Source organism: Lepidochelys kempii, chromosome 5 (assembly GCF_965140285.1).
Source record: "Lepidochelys kempii isolate rLepKem1 chromosome 5, rLepKem1.hap1, whole genome shotgun sequence".
NCBI classification, from domain to species: Eukaryota; Metazoa; Chordata; order Testudines; family Cheloniidae; genus Lepidochelys; species Lepidochelys kempii.
In genome coordinates this window covers 20565845-20589902 of record NC_136384.1, presented here as the reverse complement: position 1 = coordinate 20589902, position 24058 = coordinate 20565845, and the positions used below count along the sequence as shown (strand labels likewise).

General features: G+C 38.6%; 1 protein-coding gene across 6 annotated transcripts in view; it reads right to left on the bottom strand.

Moving 5' to 3' along the window:
• Window positions 1-24058, bottom strand: part of WDR7 (WD repeat domain 7) — a 385388-nt gene that overhangs the window by 81299 nt on the left and 280031 nt on the right. For all 6 annotated transcript variants that reach the window (XM_073343603.2, XM_073343604.2, XM_073343606.2 and 3 more), the window contains one exon: window positions 14595-14781. In XM_073343603.2, coding sequence (XP_073199704.2) covers window positions 14595-14781 — 187 coding nt within the window. The remainder of the gene's footprint in view (window positions 1-14594; window positions 14782-24058) is intronic.

Below are 24058 nucleotides of genomic sequence, written 5' to 3'. Positions count from 1 at the left end.
CAGACTACGTTTTAAAGGTGTATCAATAAGTATTTTTTACTGAACTTACTCCAATACCATAGTGCCATACAAAAGATCTGTTCTGAACAAAGGTATGAAGAATGGCAGAGCAGTTTTGCCTGGGATGCTCTTGGGCCTACACTGACACGTTGTTGGTGGTAGTGGAAACTAGGCAGAGCTGAGACTAGCTGATACTGCTTCAGCTAATCTCCGGCCTTCATGCTGCTGGGAGAAGGGAGGCTTGGCGATGACAGAGCCAGTGCCCTGAGATGTCATATCTGTCACTGAAGAATGGGCAGGAGCATTATGGGAGAACTAATTGCATGACTGTAGCTGCAATACTTGTTTTTCCTGTTCATCCTGGCAATGCAATCATGTAGAGTGACTGGATGCAAATATATAAGTGCCTCTGTATGACAGTTGCATTTTCCAGGGTCTTTACAGACATTCCATGTTTTTCACACACTCCAGTAACTGACGGACTTCATTATTATTCTTATTTTATAGATGGGGAAACAGAGGCAGAGCAGTTAAGTAATTCTGTGAAGGCAACAGAGGAAGCCTATGTCAGAGCTCTATCAGAGTCCATGGGTTATAATCCTGCATTCAGACTAAGGCTACTCATTCCTCATACACAGATGCATACTAATAAAAATGCATATTTTCAAAAAATCAGGCCAAGATTTATTTCAGTAGGGATTTAGGACACAAATGCAAGCTCTTAACAAGCAACAGTCTGTTCCAGTACTGTACTTGTAAGTGCACACTTATCCTAGTCCGACAATCCTGTTTTGGTATGGAAGCAAAGGAGTCTAATGGTCAGAGCACAGGCTCTGGAAGCAGAACTCATTTCTATGCACAGCTGTGGCATATGCTTGGTGTGGCATTGAAAAAGGTCACTAACCTCTACTGTACCTCAATTTCTCTATCTGTAAAATGGGTATAATGATATCTATATTTGTAAGAGCTTGGTGATTGTCAGATGTAAAGAACTATACAAGTAGTATCCCATGTCTACCTCCAGGACTAGTCACCACACAAAATATTCATATTCTCATGGTTAGATACATAAAACCATTTAGTCTTATCTTAGATGCCTGATTATTGTGGCTAATTGTTACCATACCGTAACTATTCCATCCCCTATGTAAGAGATCAATGTGCAAATGCTGTTCTTACCTGACCAAATCCCCACCTAACAGTTAAAAAAGCACCATGCATTTCCCCCTACCAGAATACCATACTGGTTGCATAATCTTCACAATGAGAATAAAGGTTCTCTTTCAGCTCCCTTCTCCTAAAAGGGGCTTCCATCTAATATTATTTCAACTGATAAAACCCTCGTATCTTCTCATCAAAGAAAACATTTCCTTTCCTGTTTCTACAGAATTTTTCTCTTAATACAAATAGTATGTAATTAGAAGGATCTCAGATACAAATATTTGGGTTTTAAGTTAATAAATGTTGCTCTGTTGGGATTATTTTTCTAGGAAGCACATTTCTGAGAGAGACACTGCAAGAACACAAGTCCTTAGCTAGTTGCAATAATTAAGTAGCACTGCTGGGAACATAACAAAGGCTCTGTTGGGTTACTGGAGAACAGTGGATCTTAACCTGTGGGTTGCAATCCTGAAGGTTGTTGCTGGCAGGTTTCTGTAGGGATGTAAGGCTGGTCCCTTTTTCCTGCTGGTCAGATGCCATAGGTCAGCACTTTGCCTTGTCTTATGCATGAGCGAGTGGAATGCTGAATCATAGAATATCAGGGTTGGAAGGGACCCCTGAAGGTCATCTAGTCCAACCCCCTGCTCGAAGCAGGACCAATTCCCAGTTAAATCATCCCAGCCAGGGCTTTGTCAAGCCTGACCTTAAAAACTTCTAAGGAAGGAGATTCTACCACCTCCCTAGGTAACGCATTCCAGTGTTTCACCACCCTCTTAGTGAAAAAGTTTCTCCTAATATCCAATCTAAACCTCCCCCACTGCAACTTGAGACCATTACTCCTCGTTCTGTCATCTGCTACCATTGAGAACAGTCTAGAGCCATCCTCTTTGGAACCCCCTTTCAGGTAGTTGAAAGCAGCTATCAAATCCCCCCTCATTCTTCTCTTCTGCAGGCTAAACAATCCTAGCTCCCTCAGCCTCTCCTCATAAGTCATAGAAGTGTGCTGGTATCAGCCAGGAAGACCTGCACTTGAGAGGAACTCAAGAATACAACATTCCCACTCCCAAGTGTGAGAAAGAACACTGAAGGGCTCCCTCCAGTTCCTGGGAAGGAAGGTGAAAAGGCTGTGTATAAAGGAAGGTACTATGATGGAGGATAGAGTTTTATCGGCTCAACACACATTAGTAGCTAAGAGGGGGGGCAAAGAGAAAGTGGAGGCCTCACCTCACAGGAGGGAGAAGAAAATCACCTACTCAGAGCAAAAAGATAGGATTTTTAGGATGTGAAATCCTGGGGCAGGAGGTGAGGAGGAAGCATCTCAATTTTGGGTCAGGGGAGGAAGAGGCTTTTTAAAACTAAAAATAAAGATGCTTCAGTGTTTTCCCATGGGAACATGGAGCCTTCTTGAACACACACAGATTTTACATGGGCATTTCCTCCATCTGAGAGGATGAGATCTACATTAAAAAAATGAACAAGTATCCAGTTATTGGGAGCTTTAATTTACTTTAATTTCCAGTTAACTTTTTGCAGCTTTGGGGAGCTCAGCTTTGCAAAAGAAAAAGAAGCAAAGAATGATCTGCTGTGTTATAATATGGATGTTCAGGACTACAGTGCACTTGGAGGTAACAGGAAGGAGGACAGAATGAGAGGGAGAGAGAGACTTTAGGGTAACACAGAAGAGGCAGATGGGTTAGGGGAAAGGGGATTAGCAGAAGAGAATCATAACTCAATTTTTTGGCTTTTGTAAGGTGAAGTCAGATGCAAAGTTTGATTACTGTGTTTTTACATCAGCATGAATAATTGGTTTGGTCGCTATGTAACTCTGGTAGTCCATCACTGATGATGATGACGATATTGCTGCAATTCTCATCTATGGCTATGCATATGATTCTGAAGTCCGAACCCTGATGCACAGTCAGCTGCACTGAGGGCATGGGAAGCCTGTATCTATGATGTTTGATGAAGCAGCTCTGTGGCGCCTTTCGTGCAGACTGGAGATGATTTCGTTGATCCCTCTCAAACCTGTCACACGCTGATCTTGTCAGAGACCACCAGCGAGTCCTACTCTGAGCCATTTGCTCGAGTTCTTTGAGACTGATGCATGCCCCCAGAAGACTACTCTAGGCCCCTATCTAATAGCCAGCTATCAAACGTCAACAGTGCAGTTGTTTACCATTATTATTTCTAAAGCAGCCTAGTCAACTGCACAGGATTAAAACCATGAAATTTTAGTATAAAAAATGTGTTTATTTTGTTCCATATTTCCGTATAAAAAGAGTGACCAAGGGGGAAAGCAAATCCCGAAACCCCTGGATTCCACTCAGACAGTAACACAGAGGAACCATGTTCTCCTCCAACCCTTTATTAGTGATGAAACCATGACCAGTCTAGTAACCTTCTGCGAGAGAAATTCCAGGGATGTGATTTTGCTCTGGATCTTTCTCTGTTCTAAGGATGACGCATGTGGCTTCTTTTGTGCCCCTTTCCTTCTGTGGCTGTTAGGTCAGATAGTTACTTTGCAGAGGATGAAATGCTGCTGTACAAACGGGATTGAGGGAAAAGCCAACACACAGCCATTTTCTGTCACTGTGGCTTACGCTGCCAGACTGACACCATGAAGCAAAAGAGTGGGAGGAAACCGGTGTGTGTGTGTGGGGGGGGGGGGGGGCTATATTTCTGCAACACTGTAAAAAAAAGTATTTTTAAAAGCAGTCTCTTGCTTACATGAACAGGACTGATCTGATGGCAAAATAAAGAGCCAGGAATGAACATTCCAACATGGCATAACAGCATGGACATTGGGACTGTTTTGCCTTCCTCAGGGCTGTTGAGAATCTGAGCATATCCCAATGATCAACTGCCCATGAATGCAGAATTGCATGAGTACTGATGGAGCTGACTACTGATGGAGCACAGTACTTCCTATTTTATAATGCTATGCCTCTATCTTTAGTCTGAATTTCAGCTTAATGAGAATTTAAAGATTTAAAAAAAATAAGCTTATAATTGAAATGGTGACAGATCCCTTGCGACTTCCAGGTTTAAAAGGTATTTTTGTAGCCCAAATATACAGAAAGTCATCCAATCATCTTTAGAAGCTTTCTCTATTCACTAGCTCATGTTCTTCCTTTTTTAAAATCCCCAACTATAAACTACAAAGGTTACATTCTAAAACTATTGCCCTATATTTGCAAACTATTCAAGCCCTTTAATTTATGCTGCATTTTCACCATAGAACAAAAAAATTCCTCTAATCATGTTAAACTAACACTAAAAAGGTACTACTTAATTATTTGTACCGTTTATACATACACACGTTGGAGAAAATACAATTTGTTCTTAAATGTTGATAAAACATTACAAAGTAATCCAAATTAAACTGCGTTTTTTAATTCAAAGAAGAAAAATTATGGACAGCAATGATCCCTACAGTCCTCTATGCCTGTAGGAAATCAAAGCCTAATTTAATGCTAGAAAAATACTCTTAAATCCTCATGAGTGAGCAGTTCCACTCAGCATGGCTAAAATAGTGTATTCTTTAGTGTGTGTATGTATGTTTGTGGGTGGGGTAGGGGAGGGGCTGGACTAGAAGGGTGGAGGAGTTATCCAAAACTCTGCAGCACATCTCAGCTCAGAAATGTATTTTTATGCAGCGCAACAAAGAAGACAAACACTGCATGTGTTTTTTTTCTTTGTCAATAAATGTGAAGTGAATTTTTTTTAACAGCACAAGCTTGACATAAAAGCTCCTTCAAAAAGTGTGCTTAACATCACAGACAGAAGCAAGGCAGCTGTGCACTGTTATTGTGTACACGGTAAATCAGGCACAAAAAGGGGCAGCTCAGCAGGGCATCAGGAGGGTAAGATGCGTACTTAACCCCCTGTACACATTGTTACTACATTTCTTTCCATCTTAGTCCTTCTGAAGTCAGTACTGTACCTGTCATAGATGTAACAGGCCGTTTTCAATCTAAATCTTGTTATGGATTAATAAGCAAACACTTTCTCGCTTATTATGCAATTTATCATGATGAAAATTGCATTGGGCTCCTCAAGGCTACATGCTGATACATTCATTTATTCTGTGCTCTGTGTATAGAGAGCCATACTAATCTTTATGACAGCTAAGGATGGAACAGCAAGACTAAAATTACTTTCTGAATAACTGTACTTGCTCAGTTTATATAAAGTCTACATTTAAATACAGTATACCTTACCTGAATATTTTTAAAACCATGCCAAAGGGCATAAAATATTTTACACTTTTATCTTCTAAAAATCCAACTAAGTTCAGACAACAATTATTCATCTTATTCACATATTTTTCCACGTTAAACGTTACAAACCCACTCATTCTTTACATTTTGTTTGGCCGATGTCTAAAAATATGCAATATAATAAACTATCAATATTTATCTGTAAACAATGCAGAAAGAAGTTAGTCATCTGAAGACAGACACAGAATGATGACTGGATGCATTTTAGAAGCAAGGCAACCTGCAGAGTTTATTATTGTCCACGTTTTCTTAAATAGTTCACAATTACAAGCCCCTGATACTGCAGCAATCTTCAAGTGAAATATAAAATGTAACACAAGAATGAATTCAATTTTGATACTAAAGAACATGGCTTGTGAAAGTATACAGTGGTGTTTAATATTCTAGGAATTATTTAACAAAAACAGATTAAGAGCACCTTTAAAATATCTAACTGAAATACTGTGCATTTTTTATTTTGTAGGGTTTATATTATCATCATAATTTTTTTTAAAAAAAATCTTTTTTCTCTTTTGGTAAACTACTAAGATATAGTGCACTATACAGCTAGATGAACAACTGTCATTAGATTTTTGCAAATAATGCACTTATTAGAATTAAATGTTAAACCAACTAATCACTTTAAAATATTGTGGCAAATTTGTTTATCATTTTAATTTTTTGTTAACATTTAGACAAGTGATCTGAAGATATATATACGGTATTATTTATGATGATCAAAAATTTATAATCTCACAATGTATATAAATACCAACTCATCAGTTAAACAGTATACTGCAATTTCAAGGCACTGCGCAGACGACGCATGCATTAAATCATTTATTAATGTTTTTTCAGTACTCATCTCTCACATGCTTTAAAATATATCCAGAAACCTTTATGGTATCAGCAATATGATAGAAAAAACCAATTACTGAAGAGAAGACCTGCACTTGTATTTCCTATGAGCAACAGTATGGTAAGATTAATTCTTAACTTAGGATGGTAACACAATGCTGACTCATCTATGACATTTGTATGTTCAATTTCAGAATGTTCCTTTCAGTTTAAATCCTTAGCTAGCCAAAGTGCAAAGTTCAAAATACTGTACATTCTTTTTGTAGTAGTGAATTTTTTCCCAATTGTTAGTCTAGTTTACCATTTAGCACTTAAGGCTGAATGTTAAAGTACTGTATTCGCAAGGATAAAGGCCTATATGTTTGTGTGAAATTGTTCCATTCAATATAAAATGTATATTAAAAAATACAAGTTAGTATTTACATGCATCCGATGAAGTGAGCTGTAGCTCACAAAAGCTTATGCTCAAATAAATTGGTTAGTCTCTAAGGTGCCACAAGTCCTCCTTTTCTTTTTGTGGATACAGACTAACATAGCTGCTACTCTGAAACTTATTTACAACTTGTAACCTAAAAACTGGTAATTCTGGGAATGCTGATCAAAGGTCCAAAGAACCAGATCCTCATTTGGTGCAAATCAGCAAAGCTCCATTGAAGTACATGGAGCTATGCCTGTGTATGCCAGCTGTAGATCTGATCCACACACTTTACTGAAACACACCTTATAAGCAGAAATTTAAAATACTGAACAGTTGTAGTTTAAACTTTCAATACATTAAAAATATAAAATAATTTTTTAATTGTTTTTATTCCAAGTGGTGAAAAAGCATATAATTAGATCTGCTATTTGCAGTTATATTTCTTTTAACATTGATTTTTTTGTATCAAATAAATACTAAAAACCTTAATTTGTAGTTGCAAAAGAACTACAATACAGACACTTCTGAAAATATTCTAGATACCATTTAGAGGATAAATTGAATATTTACATAATTCTCCCAGAGTAGGAAGCTGATATTTTGTGTGTCGCAGTTAGGGGTTTATTTATTTATTTCACAGGACTCATGTAGCTATGAATGGAAACTAATCTTATCTCAATATACACCTGACATATAGCCACTAATATTATACAGTATTATTAATTTTTTTATACAGGAAAGAGCACAGACAATATGAAATATAACAATTTAGTTATATCTAATACACAAACAGACCACTCTGGCTGCTTGTTGTATCAACTGTAATTTAATTCATTAATTATAAATATACTATAGTGTTTCTCTTTTTCCATGTTCATTTTGTATAACACAGTTTGCATTATCTGATAAAACTTAACTAAATAAAGAAAAAATATAGGAGATACAGAAACATTTTAATATAAAATCTATTGTGAAAAATATTTAGGATAAATCTCAGACAAAATAATTAATTTTACAACAACAAACACTAACAAGAAAAAAAAGAAAAAAAAAAGGCCCATTTCTGCAAAATCCTTAATTGTGCAAGTAGTCACACTGATATCAGATTACTAGAAAGAATAAAGATTATTCATATGAGAATTGATATTTATGATAGAAAGGCCTCTGGGTAACAAAATATTACTGAAATCATGCCTTAACAATCAATCAATCAATCCATCAATCAATCCACGCACGCACACACATATACATACACACAGATTAAAAAAGGCACATCAAATTTTACAAGCACCTAATTTCCCATCGCATAAGCACAGAGGTCCAGATTCGGCCACCCTTATTTCATGAGTCATTTCATAGTTATATATTTTATCATAATTATTTCAAATGGGATGATTCAAATAGTAAGGGACTACTCAGTGCAAGTAAAAATAGTAGAATCTGGCCTGTGATCATTGAAACAACCCTGCACAAACTACACATATTAAAAAAAGAAACTGAGCAACTCAGAATCTCAAATGAAAGGATGTTGTATATGTACACTACAATGGTGTGTAGACTAAGGGGGAGGAGAGAGCAGACAGAGGAGAGACATTATACGTGAGCAGATGCCACAAGCTTTTTTCCCTGTCCTCTATCTAGGTTTATATATTGCACTCATCAACACAGAATCCAAGCATTTTGTCTAAGCCAGGGAATCCTGCAAATACAGATGAAGGCTCCTACTCATGTGAGTTATGTTACTTAAATGCATTTAGCAGGATTGGATCCTAAGTGTTAACCTGAAGTAGTCAGGAATTCCGATTCTACTTAATCGCAGTTGCTCCAAGAGGACATAAGGCAAAAGGTGTCACATCAAATCGACAAATTCTGTAGTATTTAAATCTCTACATGCTAATAGTAAGACCTGGAGATGCACTTACTAGATAATAAGTCGGAGATGCAGAAGACAGATAAATTCTATAAACTATAGTTTAAGCTGTGAAATATTAGAATATATTTTACCATAATAGTATATTGATGTCTTATGTCTATTTCAAGGAATTGAGATTTTAGTTGTACTGGAGAAGACATATGATTATATGAACCAGAACCCAACCTGCCCATAAAATGATGTCATCAAACTCGTCTTTCTTGCCAGTCAATAAGACCAAGGCCCCACTTCCACTCTGAATGCCTCCACCGTCTTCACTTCTTCCACTGCATCAAGATTTTTATCCTTGACTTCAAGGCCCTGAATATTTCTTTCCCTCTCCAATTTTTGCCCTTTTCTCTTTTCATAGCAATTCTGTCCCTTCTGCTCTGCTAATTACTCTAGCCTTGTTATACATTATGCTCACTTCTCCCACAAACATCTCCATGATCTCCACTGTAGCATCCCTGTATTTAGTTCATCTCCATGAGCTGACCCTCTCCTCCTTTAAATCCCTTTGGATGACCCACTTCTAACGTGATTGCTACAGAAGATTAGCTGGGGGTAATTCGGGATAATCTTTGTATTTTTCATAACTCACACACACACTGTGTTATTAAAACTTTACAGTATCAGTGTTTGAGCAATCACTATCTATTTTCTTTGTTGGTTGTAACTCTTTCCTCTACCCATTCTCACTGCTTTGTCTTTTCAGTATGCATTATTTTATCTTTTTTATAGCATCCAACACATTGTGAGTACTACTGCAAACAAATAAATAATAGCTCCATCTCCAAATGCCTTCCTTGATTCAGACCTTCGATTTGTCTTCACCTTCCATAATTTTGTCTTTATCTTGGATTCAGAATCTCTCACCTCCTCATGCATTTCCCACATTGCTATACTCATCTTATACCACTGTGACACATAGGCCCCTTAGCAAACAATGCTTTGCAAACAACTCACTACATCAAATACATTGCTTAGAGTATTTGTCAATTAAGGTTAACATGTAAGGTCTCTATTGGAAGCTTGCAACGTATAAGTGCTTATAATCATGGCATGTTATGTCTATGGGTAATAGTTAAAGAATAATGTAACTATGTTGAAGTTTATGCTCATATGGTTTTTAAGTTAAAAGGAATCACCAGGGAGTGATCTTACTCAGTGACTGCCTAGTTCTACAGGAGGGAGTAGCCACGTATCCCTGGTTAGTCAGTGATGTAATGCAAGGTTCAACTGCCTATCATTGCCCCATCACAGAAGAGTCAATGGAAAACTATCAAAGACAACTGCAAACAATCGAACCACTTGGAGGTAAAAAAGGAGCATAATAACAGAAAGGGATTGCTTTGGATATGAATAAAGGCAAAAGACTGTTTCAGTATAATTAGAGTGCGGAGCAGCACTCTGGATCTTACTGAGCAGAGGTGTTTTTCATTAAAGATTAGATCTTGGTTTCCGTGAAGCCAGCCAGCTCTCCAACAGACTGAACTTTGGGGGGGGGAACCTACTTTATAAGATAAGAAGGTCACGTAATAAAGTGTAGGCCCTAGTTCACATTTTATTATTTTATTTTGTATTGTAACCATTTGTTTCCTTCACTCTCTCTTGCTTCTTGTGTAATCTCTATTCTTTCTTAAATAAACCTTGTTTTGTTTCATTACAAGTGCTGTGTATTATACAGGGGCAGCAGTTTAAGTAAAACTGGTAAGAGGACCTGGGACTTCTGTGAGTAGCCAGTGTCCGTGGTTGGATATCACAGGGGAATGCTTCAAGAGGACTCAGGGACTGAGGTGCGCCTCTTACTAACCTGCAAGGCAAACACAGGGCTGGCATAGTCTGGAGGAGAGTGGCTTGAGTGGCTGAAAGGCTGGTGGTGTTAGGGAGCTAGCACCCAGCTACCACAAGCAAGACTCCCTCACAACTGGAGGCAGAGGCACAGTCCTGCGTACCCAGAGAACCATCACAACCACCTCCACTGACATCCTGATTCCTTCCTTCAACTACGGTACTTTTTATAAGGCTTCCCTAAGCCCCAGTACCCTAGATCTAACAAAATGCTGCTGTTTGCATTCTCACACGTACAAACATGCCCAACCACATACCTCCATCCTCAAACAGCTCAACTGGCTTATCATTCATTCAGGATTCATTTCAAAATTGCCTCCTTGTTGATAAACACGCTCCCAGGGCTTGTCCTAGCTTACCACATAGACCTTGTCTCCTCACACTCTCTTCTACTAACCTTTCATTCACCTAGCATACGCACCCTGGAAGTAAGTAGGCTGTATCTGCATGGGCTGGTCGAAATATTGGGACCATTGAGCAGAATCTGCTGCTGCAGAGTCTAAGCAATGACACAATCCTGCCCCTTATCCTTTGATTAGACAATGTTAGGCAGTACATTGTGTCATTTAAATGTAGTGGCAGCTGCCACAGATCCTGCCCAATGATTTTAGGCTCCCCTTCCCCCATAATCTGGCAAGGCCAAAACCTCCTCTGTGTAGGCTTCAGGCATGGATGAGGCAGAACAGCAGCTGGGATCTCAAATACAAAGGATTAGTCTGCATCCCACACCATTCCCATGCCTTTACTGTGAGAGGTCCATCTCCTTGGCTTCTGGTCATAGTGGTCTTTTAGTTCTTCACTGGGGGACCTGTCATGACAATTGGGCCTACAAATTTACCTGAACCATGAGCTCAACTGTAAAAAGTAGGTAAAAGTTAACCAGATGTTACAGTAACCTACAATAACAAAAGTTGGTTGGAAAAGGTACAAAAGGGATACAGAATAACTGAATTAGGCTAGACAAAAAAGCCAAGTTGATATGATTCAAGGACTGCATTGAAATTATGCTGGTTAAGAACCAGGAGGTGAGAAGCCGGAAGTTAATAAGCCAAAATTGGTATGTTGGATACTAGGCCTAATTGTTGGACAAAATAACGAGGGGATGGCTATTCCATCCACCACTCCATTTTTGGGTCCTTACAAGAAAGAGATTTTCTGGGAAAGTATAAAAGAACAACAACAACAAAGAACAGAATGAAAGGACCGATGGAGGCTACTAGAGCAAGCTTTACCATCATGGCTGTCAGCCTCCACTGTTTCCTGGGACCCCAAGCCTCAATCAGCCTGATCCTGAGAGGTGTCCTCACCAGAACAAACCAGAAACAGAGGGACCTCGATAACAAATTTCCACCACTATACCAGTTCCAGCTGAATCCCTATGAAATCTTAAAAAAAAAATCTATCCGATATCAACACAATCACAGGATTTCAAGCTATGGAAACAACGCTTAGTTATTTAATTCACCATACATCACAGTACCTGCAATAAACAAACACCAGAGGATTAGAGAAGGACAGAGGAACTGGGCTCCATTTCATTGGTTTTGTGAGTTTAAAATAAAGTTACAGGATTGGACTGAACTAAAATATTTTCAGTAGAAATTACTTATTTTAAAGAAAACTAATACAAGTTTTTAAAAGAAATTCTTGCAGTATTTTACAAACCAGTTTTGAAGACATATTTTGAGAAAGTTTTAAACGTGGGTTGTTGTGTAGATGTAAATTTAGTGTTTTTTTACAATGGACATACACACACACCATACATTATTATTTTAAAAAATGTTATTGTGATAATATTTATTTTGAATTTTACCTCAGATTGGCAGTTTTACAAGAGAAATCTCTTTTTGATCTGATGGACTGCAAATATCAATTTAGAAAGTGGACTATGTGCCACACAGACCAAAAGATGTATACTATAAGACAGTCTATAGTATAAATCCCTATCTAGGTCAGTTTAACAAGCTGGGTATTGACCCAGGAGACAGTTTGTGGTCTATTGAGTTCATGATTTCTTAGGGATGTTTAAATCCACAATTTACCTAGATGCTACCCGTTCAAACTAAGTTTAGATGAGGAAAGTATAAAAATCTAGATGATCACCGTCATAAATGTAAAGGGAAGGGTAAACCCCTTTAAAATCCCTCCTGGCCAGAGGAAAAATCCTCTCACCTGTAAAGGGTTAAGAAACTAAAGGTAACCTCGCTGGCACCTGACCAAAATGACCAATGAGCAGACAAGATACTTTCAAAAGCTGGGAGGAGGGAGAGAAACAAAGGGTCTGTGTCTGTTGGTATGCTATTTTGCCGGGGATAGAACAGGAATGGAGTCTTAGAACTTTTAGTAAGTAATCTAGCTAGGTATTTGTTAGATTATGATTTCTTTAAATGGCTGAGAAAAGAATTGTGCTGAATAGAATGACTATTTCTGTCTGTGTGTCTTTTTTGTAACTTAAGGTTTTCCCTAGAGGGATTCTCTATGTTTTGAATCTAATTACCCTGTAAGGTACCTACCATCCTGATTTTACAGGGGTGATTCCTTTACTCCTATTTACTTCTATTTCTATTAAAAGTCTTCTTGTAAGAAAACTGAATGCTTTTTCATTGTTCTCAGATCCAAGGGTTTGGGTCTGGGTCACCTATGCAAATTGGTGAGGATTTTTACCAAACCTTTCCCAGGAAGTGGGGTGCAAGAGTTGGGAGGATTTTGGGGGGAAAGACGTGTCCAAACTATGTTTCCCAGTAAACCCAGTTAGAGTTTGGTGGTGGCAGTGGTTATTCCAAGGACAAAAGATAAAATTAATTTGTACCTTGGGGAAGTTTTAACCTAAGCTGGTAAAAGTAAGCTTAGGAGGTTTTCATGCAGGTCCCCACATTTGTACCCTAGAGTTCAAAGTGGGGGAGGAACCTTGACAGTCACAGAAAATAATTGTGCCTACATGTAATAAGCAGTATTTCTAAACAAAATAAATAGCTTTTTCCAAAATATATTTTACAAAATACCCAAAAGTTATTAGTTCATGGTATAAATTTAATGCTGCACAACAAAAATATGCTTTTTGAAAAAAAGGAGAAAAAAAAAGCTGCTGACGAATACTAGCTTTTCGAGTTTAGAAAAATCTGTTTTCCTAACAGATAACGTGTAACTGATTTTTTTCCTCAAATTTGATGAGAATGTCTTATAGGTTAAAAACTTTGTACCCCAAAGCACATCCTGAAAAATGTTTGCCAACTACAGACTCCAGGAAAGGGTTCATGCCCAAGATGGTAACAGACTACATAAGTGTAAATAGTGTCACTAAAGAGATCCTTCTAGTCTATGGGTCTAACACTGCAATTAAACACCTGTGGCTGGCCTGTGCAAGCTGAGTCCAGCTCAATGGGCTCAGGCTAAGGAGCTGTTTAATTGTGGAGTAGTCTTCTGAGCTCCGGCTGCAGCCAGGGCAATGGGCCGTTCCCATCTTGCAGGATCCTAGAGCCCGGGCTCCAGCCCTAGCCAGGAAGTCTACACAGCAGTTAAACAACCCCGCAGCCTCAGCCCTGTGAACCCAAGTCAGCAGGTGTTTAATTGCAGTATAGACATACCCTATGTGACTAGGCCTTTCCCCTGCTGAGGCTATAGCTACACTACAGGCATGACAGCACCACAGCTATGGCACTGTAGCTCTCCTCCAATAAACCCATAGCGTACAGCAGATTACAGCGATGGAAAGGGATTATCCTGTGCGGTAGGAACTCCCTCGAGTGATGGTAGCTAGATCAATAGAAGCATTTTTCTGTTGACTTAGCTGCATCTACAGCAGGTGTTCGGCTGGCCTAGCAATGGGGCTCAGGGATGTTTTTTTTTCACACCCACGAGTGTTGTAAGTACGTCAACCTAAATTTTGAGGCCTGAGATTACAACCAGAGCCAAGAGAGACTACAAAACCAAGTCAACTCTTGTATACCGGTAATTATAATTTTGGTGGTGTTGGTACAAATGCCAGATTTCAAATTGCTCAAACACAAGGGGGCTTCCTCCCCTAGTTAAATACAGTGGTCATATCTATATTTTCATGTGTGTTAACAGGTGCAACAAAGCAGAACATAACATACACATACACACCCCCCAAAAAATTATTGGATTAAATACATACTTTGCAAGTTGCTTCTCAGCATCAGCACAGAGCTCCAAAAGGCCCATTAATACAGCGGAGACATCCATGTAAGGCTCCCATACTGTAAAACCTCGCCCAATCAGATCAATGGCAGTTCTGCGGATGGTGCTGTGTGGAGGAAGTTTGGGGCTTGGTGGTTGCAGCAGAAGGAATGTCAAAGCTTTACCTACCATACAAAACAGAATAAAAACTAGTACAATAAAAAGAAAACTAGTGAATTGATTCTGCTTCGTTATTTTTAAAAAGTTACCATGAATAAGAGTACAGTAGGGAAATCTACTCATAGAGTACAATACAACATTATTATGCTGTAAAAGTTTCCAGTGGCCAAGTCCCTACACCTGCACAGGTCTCAGTGAAGTCAGTGAAAGGAGAGATGCACCCTGCTGTCTATATCAATTACAATAATTGACCGTAACCTCTATGGTGCAAGGACCATTTTTCTGTTATGTGTTTGTACAGAGCCTAGCACAATCAGACCCTGACCATGATAGCTAAGTGTTACTGCAATAAAAAGAATTATTATAAATACTAAATATCAAATCTTTTGCGGGATCAGGGCCCTATTTAATATAGGATCTTTCCAGTAAATGGTATGTCAACCCTCTAGCGAATTAAATAGTACAATCACAGATTTAAATAAATAGCAGGTGAGAGAATGAGAGGAAAAAGCGTACCAAGGAAAAATATGCTCTAAAATGAGACAGAAAGATACAGGAAAGTTTTTCTAGCTAAAAGGAATGGCAGTGGGGAAGGCTTTTCCACCAACACTTGTGAGACTAGAAGCCCAGACAAAGTGCTTACCAAAAAGTCCTACAGAATTCAACAAAAAAAGTGATAACCCTTCTATAGGATTTTTGCACCATCCTGTAAAATTTAATGAAGAATTATGTGCCTAATATAAAACTCTTTAGGATGGATAAACTATAGGAAGGCAATAATTCTCTATTAGAGTCTATACTAATATTTATAGACTATTGATTCCATCCATATTGTATTCTTTCTGTAGGACTATTTGTAGCAGGGCCAGCTGCTTCCTGCATGCCCTCTTGTGGCCTGGGGTCATGCTGCAGCACCCGGCCTCAGTTTCCCATCTTTGATAACCAAATAACTTCATGAAAGCTCTCTTCTCTCAATAATACCTCTCCTCGGGGCTGGTTTATTATTATAACCTAGTGCAAAATAGTGCATAACAAAAGTCCAACCTAAAATTGGACTAAAACAGTGTGTTAATTTGCATTAATTTGATTTCATGCAAATCTGACAGCAAAACCACTGATAAGTTTAACCACGTTAAGGGAGTTAGTGTCTTTGTAGTTGCTTATTATCCTTCCTGAACTTGGGGAAACATGTACCTATGTCAGCAACTGCAGCCATTTTATGGCAAGAAGTTGAACATCTACTTACATTTATCTACCGATTTTATTTTCCAACTAGAAGTCTGCATGCACTATAACTGCACTGAAACCAAATAAAATAACGTATTATGAGTAGAGATAGGTGGCATTCAGCCAAAAATATGTTGTAAATAAGTTTCAGATGTATAGCCTGGACTGCATGTATATTCTTCCTTTAAATCTCATATAGTATAAGGATTTGGGTTTATGTAATGTAGAAGGTTAGCAGTAATGAGGTGACTCAGGCTGCGACATGAGATTGAATCCCATCTCATCAAAAGCTACTATTCTTTCTCACTGATGGTCAGTAAGTTAAATCATCACAACATCATGGCACTGTTGGCTTGAGTAAATTTATAGGGATAATCTGTTGGCTTTGATAAATTTATAGGGATAATCTAGTTATCAGTTAAAAATATTTGTCTTTCTTTATACCTGAAATGTGCTGAACTGACCCTAAAATATCCAAATGACTTTTTAACAGGGACATCACTAAGTTTATTGGGCCTAAAGAGTGACATGTTACAACATTTGTCCCAACAGTATTGTGGCTCAATTTTAAAAAAAACCAGATGTATAACTTAAAGCAAGCATATCAATATATATTTTATCTCACCTACTCTTTAGTGAGAGCATGTGAGTATCCGCACGTAACCCCTCTCTCCCCCCATTCTGTTTAAGAATGTTTGGATAAATTTAATACTCATGAATGGTGCTGGAGTAGTTCTCGGTCCACATAGCAAATACAGCATCATTGAAGGCAGCACTAGTTTTCCCACATCACCTTACTAATGTCCCTCTATCTTTTGCTGGGATAAAATGCTGTTCTGTTTCCATTCATACTTGAAACTGAGTCTACTAAAAAGGATGTCAACTGTGAATGTATTTTTGTGATGTGGATATCTGTCCACTAAGAACTGGACTGAGACCAGTATTGCACGTTAAAACAGACTCTGAACAGCCATCAGATGGTAATGGCCTTAAGGTACCACAACCTGGAACAAATGTGAACCAATGTGACTAGAGCTTAAAAGGTTTTATATTCCATTAACAATGCCATAATCCATAATCCGTCCCATCTCTACCTCTTGATTGTTGAAATAGCATGAGTGGCAGTAATGTTTGTGTGAAGAATATACGTATTCTGAACTAGGTGATCCATTGATCTGAATCATCGGGCAATTTCTATACTCATATTGCATCTTAAATATACATTTTTCAGTGGAGAATACCCCACTGTTAATTTTCAAACCAAATAGTCCTGAAAATATGATTTTACTGGGCCACAAGATCACCAATTAAAAATTGCATTTCTGTGTGACAAATTTCTAACTACTGTTTTTAAAAAGCCCTTAAAATTACTAGGACTAAAAGAGACTACAGGGTATTTTTAACAGGCTGGATTTCACAGCACTTTGTGCATAGTCAATTATTTCATTTCCCCATGTAGTCAGTAAGCAAGGGAGAGAGAACTGAAAAGCTCTAATAGACATTAATAGGAAGGAGAAAAAGATTTATAAAACCTGTAAATAATTTTGGAGGGTGTTTTATTAGAAGCAAGACTTTTAATTAAATAATTAAAAAAATTAAAATAGACATCTTTTTAAATGATCACAACACTATGTAAAGCACATTGTGCTCTAGCCACGTAGATGTTGTAGCTTTCAACATTCCAGTCAAACACTTTTGCAGCCTAACCACAACCTACTGTAAGTCAAATTGTATATTGATTTTTGGTCAGAATTGTGGCTAGAGTTGGTAGAATTTTTTATGATTTTTTCAGACTTATTTTTAAGGTTTTTCAACCAGCTGACAGAGGTGGCTGAAGCATTTTTTTGGGGGAAAACGTAACCATTTTCCAAACAGCTTTAATTGTGTCCATCTCATCAGTATATACGTTCTATCCTTTACTTAAAAGATCCCTTATGACATCATATGAAGAATCAGTAGAGGGAGGCTTTCAATCTAAGTGAACAGTGCTGTCTGGGGATGTAACTTTACTGAATAATGTTGCAAAAATGGAGTAGTTTCCTATGTGTAATGGTGTATTCCACCAGCATTTCCCTTAAACTTAATCCCATCATGACTATTACTCACAGGCAGCACTTGATTTACTTTGATTAAAAGCTGCTGCTGTCTGCTCCTCAGGTGATGTCAGAAAGCCGCACTGGCCTTCTCTCCACCCTGAGACTTCTATAGGCAGCTTCCTCACATGAAGCAAAAAAGAGAAACATGCAAGTGGGAAATTTCTTGAGAGTCCGATAAACGGAGGCCGTGAGCTCAGGAAACATGCTCACTTGTCCTAGGCATCTCACAGCAGTGCGTTAGAAAGTGAAATGACAGAAAAGGAAGAATCAGCAATAGTAAAATGAAAATTCTTTGCCTGCCCTGAGCTGCACAGATGGTGGCTGCTGCTATAAGTGAGTGATTTAGGAACCGTATACACAATGAATAGCTCTACAGCAAAAGTAGATCTGGGCATCAGAGTAGCCTCTTCTCTCCCTTTCAGGAATGGACAGAAGCCCCGTGAAAACGTCTCATACTGAAACTTCCCCAGTGCAATAAGCATGACAATAAACAACATGCTGAATAGCCGACAAAGGAAAATTACTTATGATCCATCCATAACATTCTTTTTCTGCACGTGCCATCTGGTAGTGCATAATACTCACTTCCAAAATACTGCTAACTGCACCAGTCTACTGTACTAAATGAAAGAACCAAATAGAGACTGAGGAACACTTGGATATATTGCTAAAGTTGGTTTATCTTAAAGTATTACAAATATTTCACAAAACAGGAATGTCTTGAATACACATGAAGAAACAGCTACCAATTACCTACCAATGTCAGAGGCTGAACAGTAGACTGAGGAAAAGAGGGTCACATTAAAATAATGCTACATTAATTAATAGCTCAATTACAATGACAACCCTTTGAGATTACATATTATATGCACTTTAAAACTAAATGAATTTCTGATGATTTATGTTATTACAATGAATGCCAAATGAATTAATAATGTGTTACCAAGTGAATGAAGTCCTTCCCCCAGTCATGCAGGTCACAGAACACAAGTGGCATGGTGCCATATTGTATTCTTCTCTCTCTGTTTCAAATGACTGACTTTAATAAAAAGGAATTAAAGTATAACAAAATATCTTACTTGTAACACAGGGAAAATAACTATTTACAATGGCTGTCACTCGATGTTTATACAAATCTATACATGTAGTTTTGGGGGCTTTTTGTTTTTAAATTTCTACCTGGTGTCACATTTTATTAAAAAGAGTGAAGAAGCAGAAAAAGTTTCATTAAGGGCCAAATTCTGGCTGCCAAATGAACACAGGAGCCTGTCAGAAAAGTCTAAGGTAAAGGAGAGCTGGGTAAAAGTTTTCCACCCCAATTCTGGGTCACCATAAAACCCACCAAAACTGACCATTTGCAGGGCCGTAAATGATAGCAGCTGTGCAGAAGGCAGCTCAAGGCCTAGGTATTAGAAGGTGTGTTCTACCCATTTGAGTGCATCAGTCACCCGACTCAGCCACAGTAACTATGCTGGGGAGTTTGCCCAAAGGGTGTAAATATCCTGCATGGTTGAACTCCACAACCTGCAGGGCTCTAGTGTGCGATTGCACAGGGAAAATTTGGAGTGGAACAGGAGCAGAAAAGGGGAGAAGAAAGGGCAGAGCCGTGGGGCAGAGGTCACTGCCCCTATAAAACATGGATGTTAGAGCTATTGGAGACACTATAGCCACAGGGATTTAGCAGCAAATACAGAGAGCTTGCATTTACATCTGCATTTAAACATCCACAGCTGGCCCGTGCCAGCTGACTCGGACTCGTGAGACTCAGGCTAGGAGCTGTTGAATTGCGGTATTGTAGAAGTTCAGGTTCAGTCTTTGGGACACTGCAACTGGGGAGGGACCCAGAGCTCAGGCACCTGCCCAAGCCCAAATATCTACCTGTTAGCCCAAACCCTGCAAGCCCAAGTCAACTGACTGGGGCCAGCCGCAAGTTTCTCTATAGCCTAGGAGCAGCATTCTTGGTCCCAAGATACTCTTCAGTGCACAGCCCAAATGCAAGCTGTGCGCTTAAAGAAGGCATTGCCTGAAATTTACAAGAAGAGACTTCACTATAAAATTTCACACCCCCACTGGTGTCTCTCAGTAACTTAATATTTGATTACGGCACATAAATGAAAGACATTTTAAACTGAGAATCCATGTACAAAAAGAATATTGTGCAGTTTTACTTAGCCCCACTTTTGTGAACTCATCCTACATTGATCTCTTCACTGGCAATCTCACACATTCACACACTTCATTCAGACCCCAATGTATTGCATTTATCTGATTTTGACTGTTGGCTATTTGGAGCAGGATCCCTGCAATTTTATGTTTTGTGAAACACCAAGTACACTTAAGACACTACAGATAATACAACAACTTCAGATTTTCTTTGAGATTTGCTGCATTGCAGTTAATAGCTAAATGCAACTACTAATAGTGACTGCCTGACTACTACTTCAAAGAATACTGCTACACCATCATCAGTTTCTACTCTGTTTAATGGAAAGTAACTTTTTCACCTTTCTTTTCTGCCTTTTAAAAATGACAATAACTAGAAAAAAGATAATGATCCAGTCAAGAGCCCAGCCTATTAAAAGCCAAGTCCAGATTCTGCACGCTCAATCATTATAATTATGAATTTTATTTTAAATAGTCTCTATTAAAATAATTAACTAGTAACTGTTTATAAAATGTGAATGACAGCTAAAAAGAGTAAAATTCCAAGGTAAATGTAATTTATCATTATTGCTGTGCAATTATACATTACCTCTTCTAATAACATTACTTTAGATAGTTATAGTGGTAGAGATAAAATATTGATTTTTATTGGTTTTTCTCTAGGCAGTTCTTAAAACTAGACTTCTCCAAGTTGCTTATTTTTATTTATTGAACAAACTGCTAGCCATATTTAGCAGCTTAGAGCACCTAACAACTGACATGCCTTCTTATGTTAATCTGTGAATATGCAATCAAAGAAGAGTAGTAACTGTTGCTTCCTGATATACACATTAAGCTCTGAAGTATGTGCTTTAGTTTACTTTAATTTTATTTCCTAAACATGGAGTTTTATAAAAAAAAGTGCCATATGCAAGAAACATTAGCACATTGATGATTGCATGCTTCCTTTAGAAAAATACTCTAAATATTTCTCTTGTCAACATTTATTTTGTTTAAATTGAGCTACAGGAAAAAAAGATGAACTAAACTAAAGTCACTCTGCTGCCAGTTTCTCAGTCTGGACATCTTTGTTTAAGGTTTGACTTGGCTTAAATGAACGAATTAATATTGACAAAAACATCAACTAAGCTAATGAGTTGTTAGTTAAGGCAATAAACATGTCACATTAGAGTCAGCGCAGTAAAGAGGTAATTAGCCCTGGAAAAGCTCCGCTGATTGGATCTGTTGAGATCCTTTGCTCTTAACCTTTGAGTCCATTATCTAGTGCAGGACAAGTAGTGGCTATGCTAATGTGAATTTGCCAATACACATCAGCATTGCTACAGTAGCCAAAGACTGCATTAGCAAGTCTGTGCTGATGCTGGTGTCTTGCTATTTATTAAATGTCTATTAACAAATATGCTAACTCCAAAAATGATACAAACCTAGCTGTACGGAAAACTGCAATATGAAAAGTATTAGAACATATTTAAATGCAAGTCTAAGATGACCTAGTGGCATGGTAACATTATACAGATTGCAGTAAGTTTTGGAGTTGACTAGAGTTTTTGCTCCACATTCCAGAAAAGATAATATACTCAACTGTAAATTGATGCTGCAGTGTATCATGCAGTTCCCCCTCTTTTGCTAGTAATTAGCACACTCTTTAAAAAAAAAATCTGTCTTGGCAAGATGGGAATAATAATGACCAACATATGTCAGTGATTACAAAAAGTAATTAAGAAATAAACTTCATGAACAAAGCCTTCAGTAAAAATACTCAAGCTACTTTTATTGAACAATATTATTTCAGGCAGTAATTTAGAATGTGATTTAGTAAAGGACTCTCCTATATCTTTTACATAAAAACGTGATTTTGTCCCTGATATTTTATTTAAAAGCTGCAAATAGACAGGGATATAGAAACCAGTACATTAAGTTGGTATCAGTAATTTTGTGACTGGAAGTAGCTGACCATCCTTTTTAGTTTAGAAGAAAGTTTTTCATTGATCATGTTTCTCCATCTTCAATTTGGATTTGCTTTCCCCTTCATGGAAATGTCTAGTGGGGCAGAGGGGAGACTGGGCGGGGGAGGGGAGATGAGCAGACAGGACGTTGAACTTAACATAGGATAGACACAGCAAAGTTGTAAGCAAAAAGTTCCAGTCTTGATGATTTTGTACCCTTTTTCAGATCTTGCACAATTATTTCTCTGCATGCACACTGGGAATGTCACAGGGAGTGATGGGTAATGAAGGAAAAGAGAAGCTTAAAAACCAGAAAGAAATCAGAACAGTTTGCTCCAAGCCAAACAGAGAGGGACCATGAGTAAGTAAACAAATTTTAACAGTAAATTAAAATGTTACCTCTTTAAAGCTTAAGTTGAATTTGTGACTGGGCAACTGTAACTTGCATCACTAGAATATGCACAAATATTTCCATGGTGTTGTTAATAATTGTGACGAAGCAGGACTGTTCTTAATGTTTCCTCTGAATATTGCGGGGGTGCCTCAGTTTCCCCTATGCAGTTCTTAAGTATCTAGGTGGTGGGTTAAGGGTGTTTGATCATTGCAGAGCCCTAGAGGGCAGGTATGTGCAGGGGTCTGGACACAGAGAATGGCCAACATTCTGTTTCCTGACAACTGGTGGCCTGGGCCCTTCCCCCTTGCAAGATGAGAGCTAAAGGGCTGGAGAACAAAGGAATCAGGTGACCTCCTGGCCCAGGAAAGGAGTGGCAGGAGAGAGTTTCAGTTTGGGGCTGGCTGGGGATGTGGAGTGAAGTGCAGACGTGGTTGTCTGGCTCACTGCCCCCCAAAATGGACCCAGCTGAGAGGTCCTGTTCTCTGCACCTACAAGCTCTGTTTTAGACCATGTTCCTGTTGTCTAATAAACCTTCTGTTTTACTGGCTGGCTGAGAGTCACGTCTGGCTGCGAAGTTGGGGTTCAGGACCCTTTGGCTTCCCCAGGAGCCCGCCGGGGCGGACTCGCTGTGGGAAGCACACAGAAGGGCAGAGGATGCTGAATGCTCCAAGGTCAGACCCAGGAAGGTGGAAGCCGTGTGAGCTGTGTGTCCTGAAGACAGTCTGTTCACAGAAAGGAGACTTCCCCAGAGTCCTGACTGGCTTCGTAGGGAGCAGTTCCAGAGCATCGCCCGGGGACTCCTTGACAATAATACTTTGCACTTCACTAGTGCCTTTCATTTTTAGGACCTCTGTGTGCTTTACAAACAACTTTGGACGATAAGTATTGTTATTCCCATATTGCAGATGGGGAAACAGGTTAAATGACATGCCCAGCGTCATGCAGAAAATCAATGGCAAAGACATGAAATAAACACTGATCTTTGTTTCTTAAGGCTGGTCTACACTAAAGCTCTAAGTTGACCTAAGTTACAGTACTTCAATTACGTAAGTTATGTATCTGAAGTCGACATAACCTAGGTAGACTTACAATGGTGTCTACACTCTGCTGTATCGAGGGGAGATGCTCTCCCATCGACTTACCTTCCGCCTTTCGGGGCGGTGGAGTATAGACGTTGATGGAGAAGCGCTCTGCCATCCACTTAGCTTGTCTTCACCAGACCTACTAAATCAACATCGCTGCATTGATCGCAGCAGTGCCAATTTAGCCAAGTACAGACAAGCCTTCAGTCTTATGCTTTAGCCACTAGACCAAGCTCTCACTAAACAAATATGAAAGACATCAGCCATGCATGTTAACTTGTTTCACCTCTTTTTTTACAGTATTAATAGTGACGACTCCCCTCCTCTCTATATTTTGTATAGCTTTCTGGGAGAATGATGAACTGCGGTTAGAG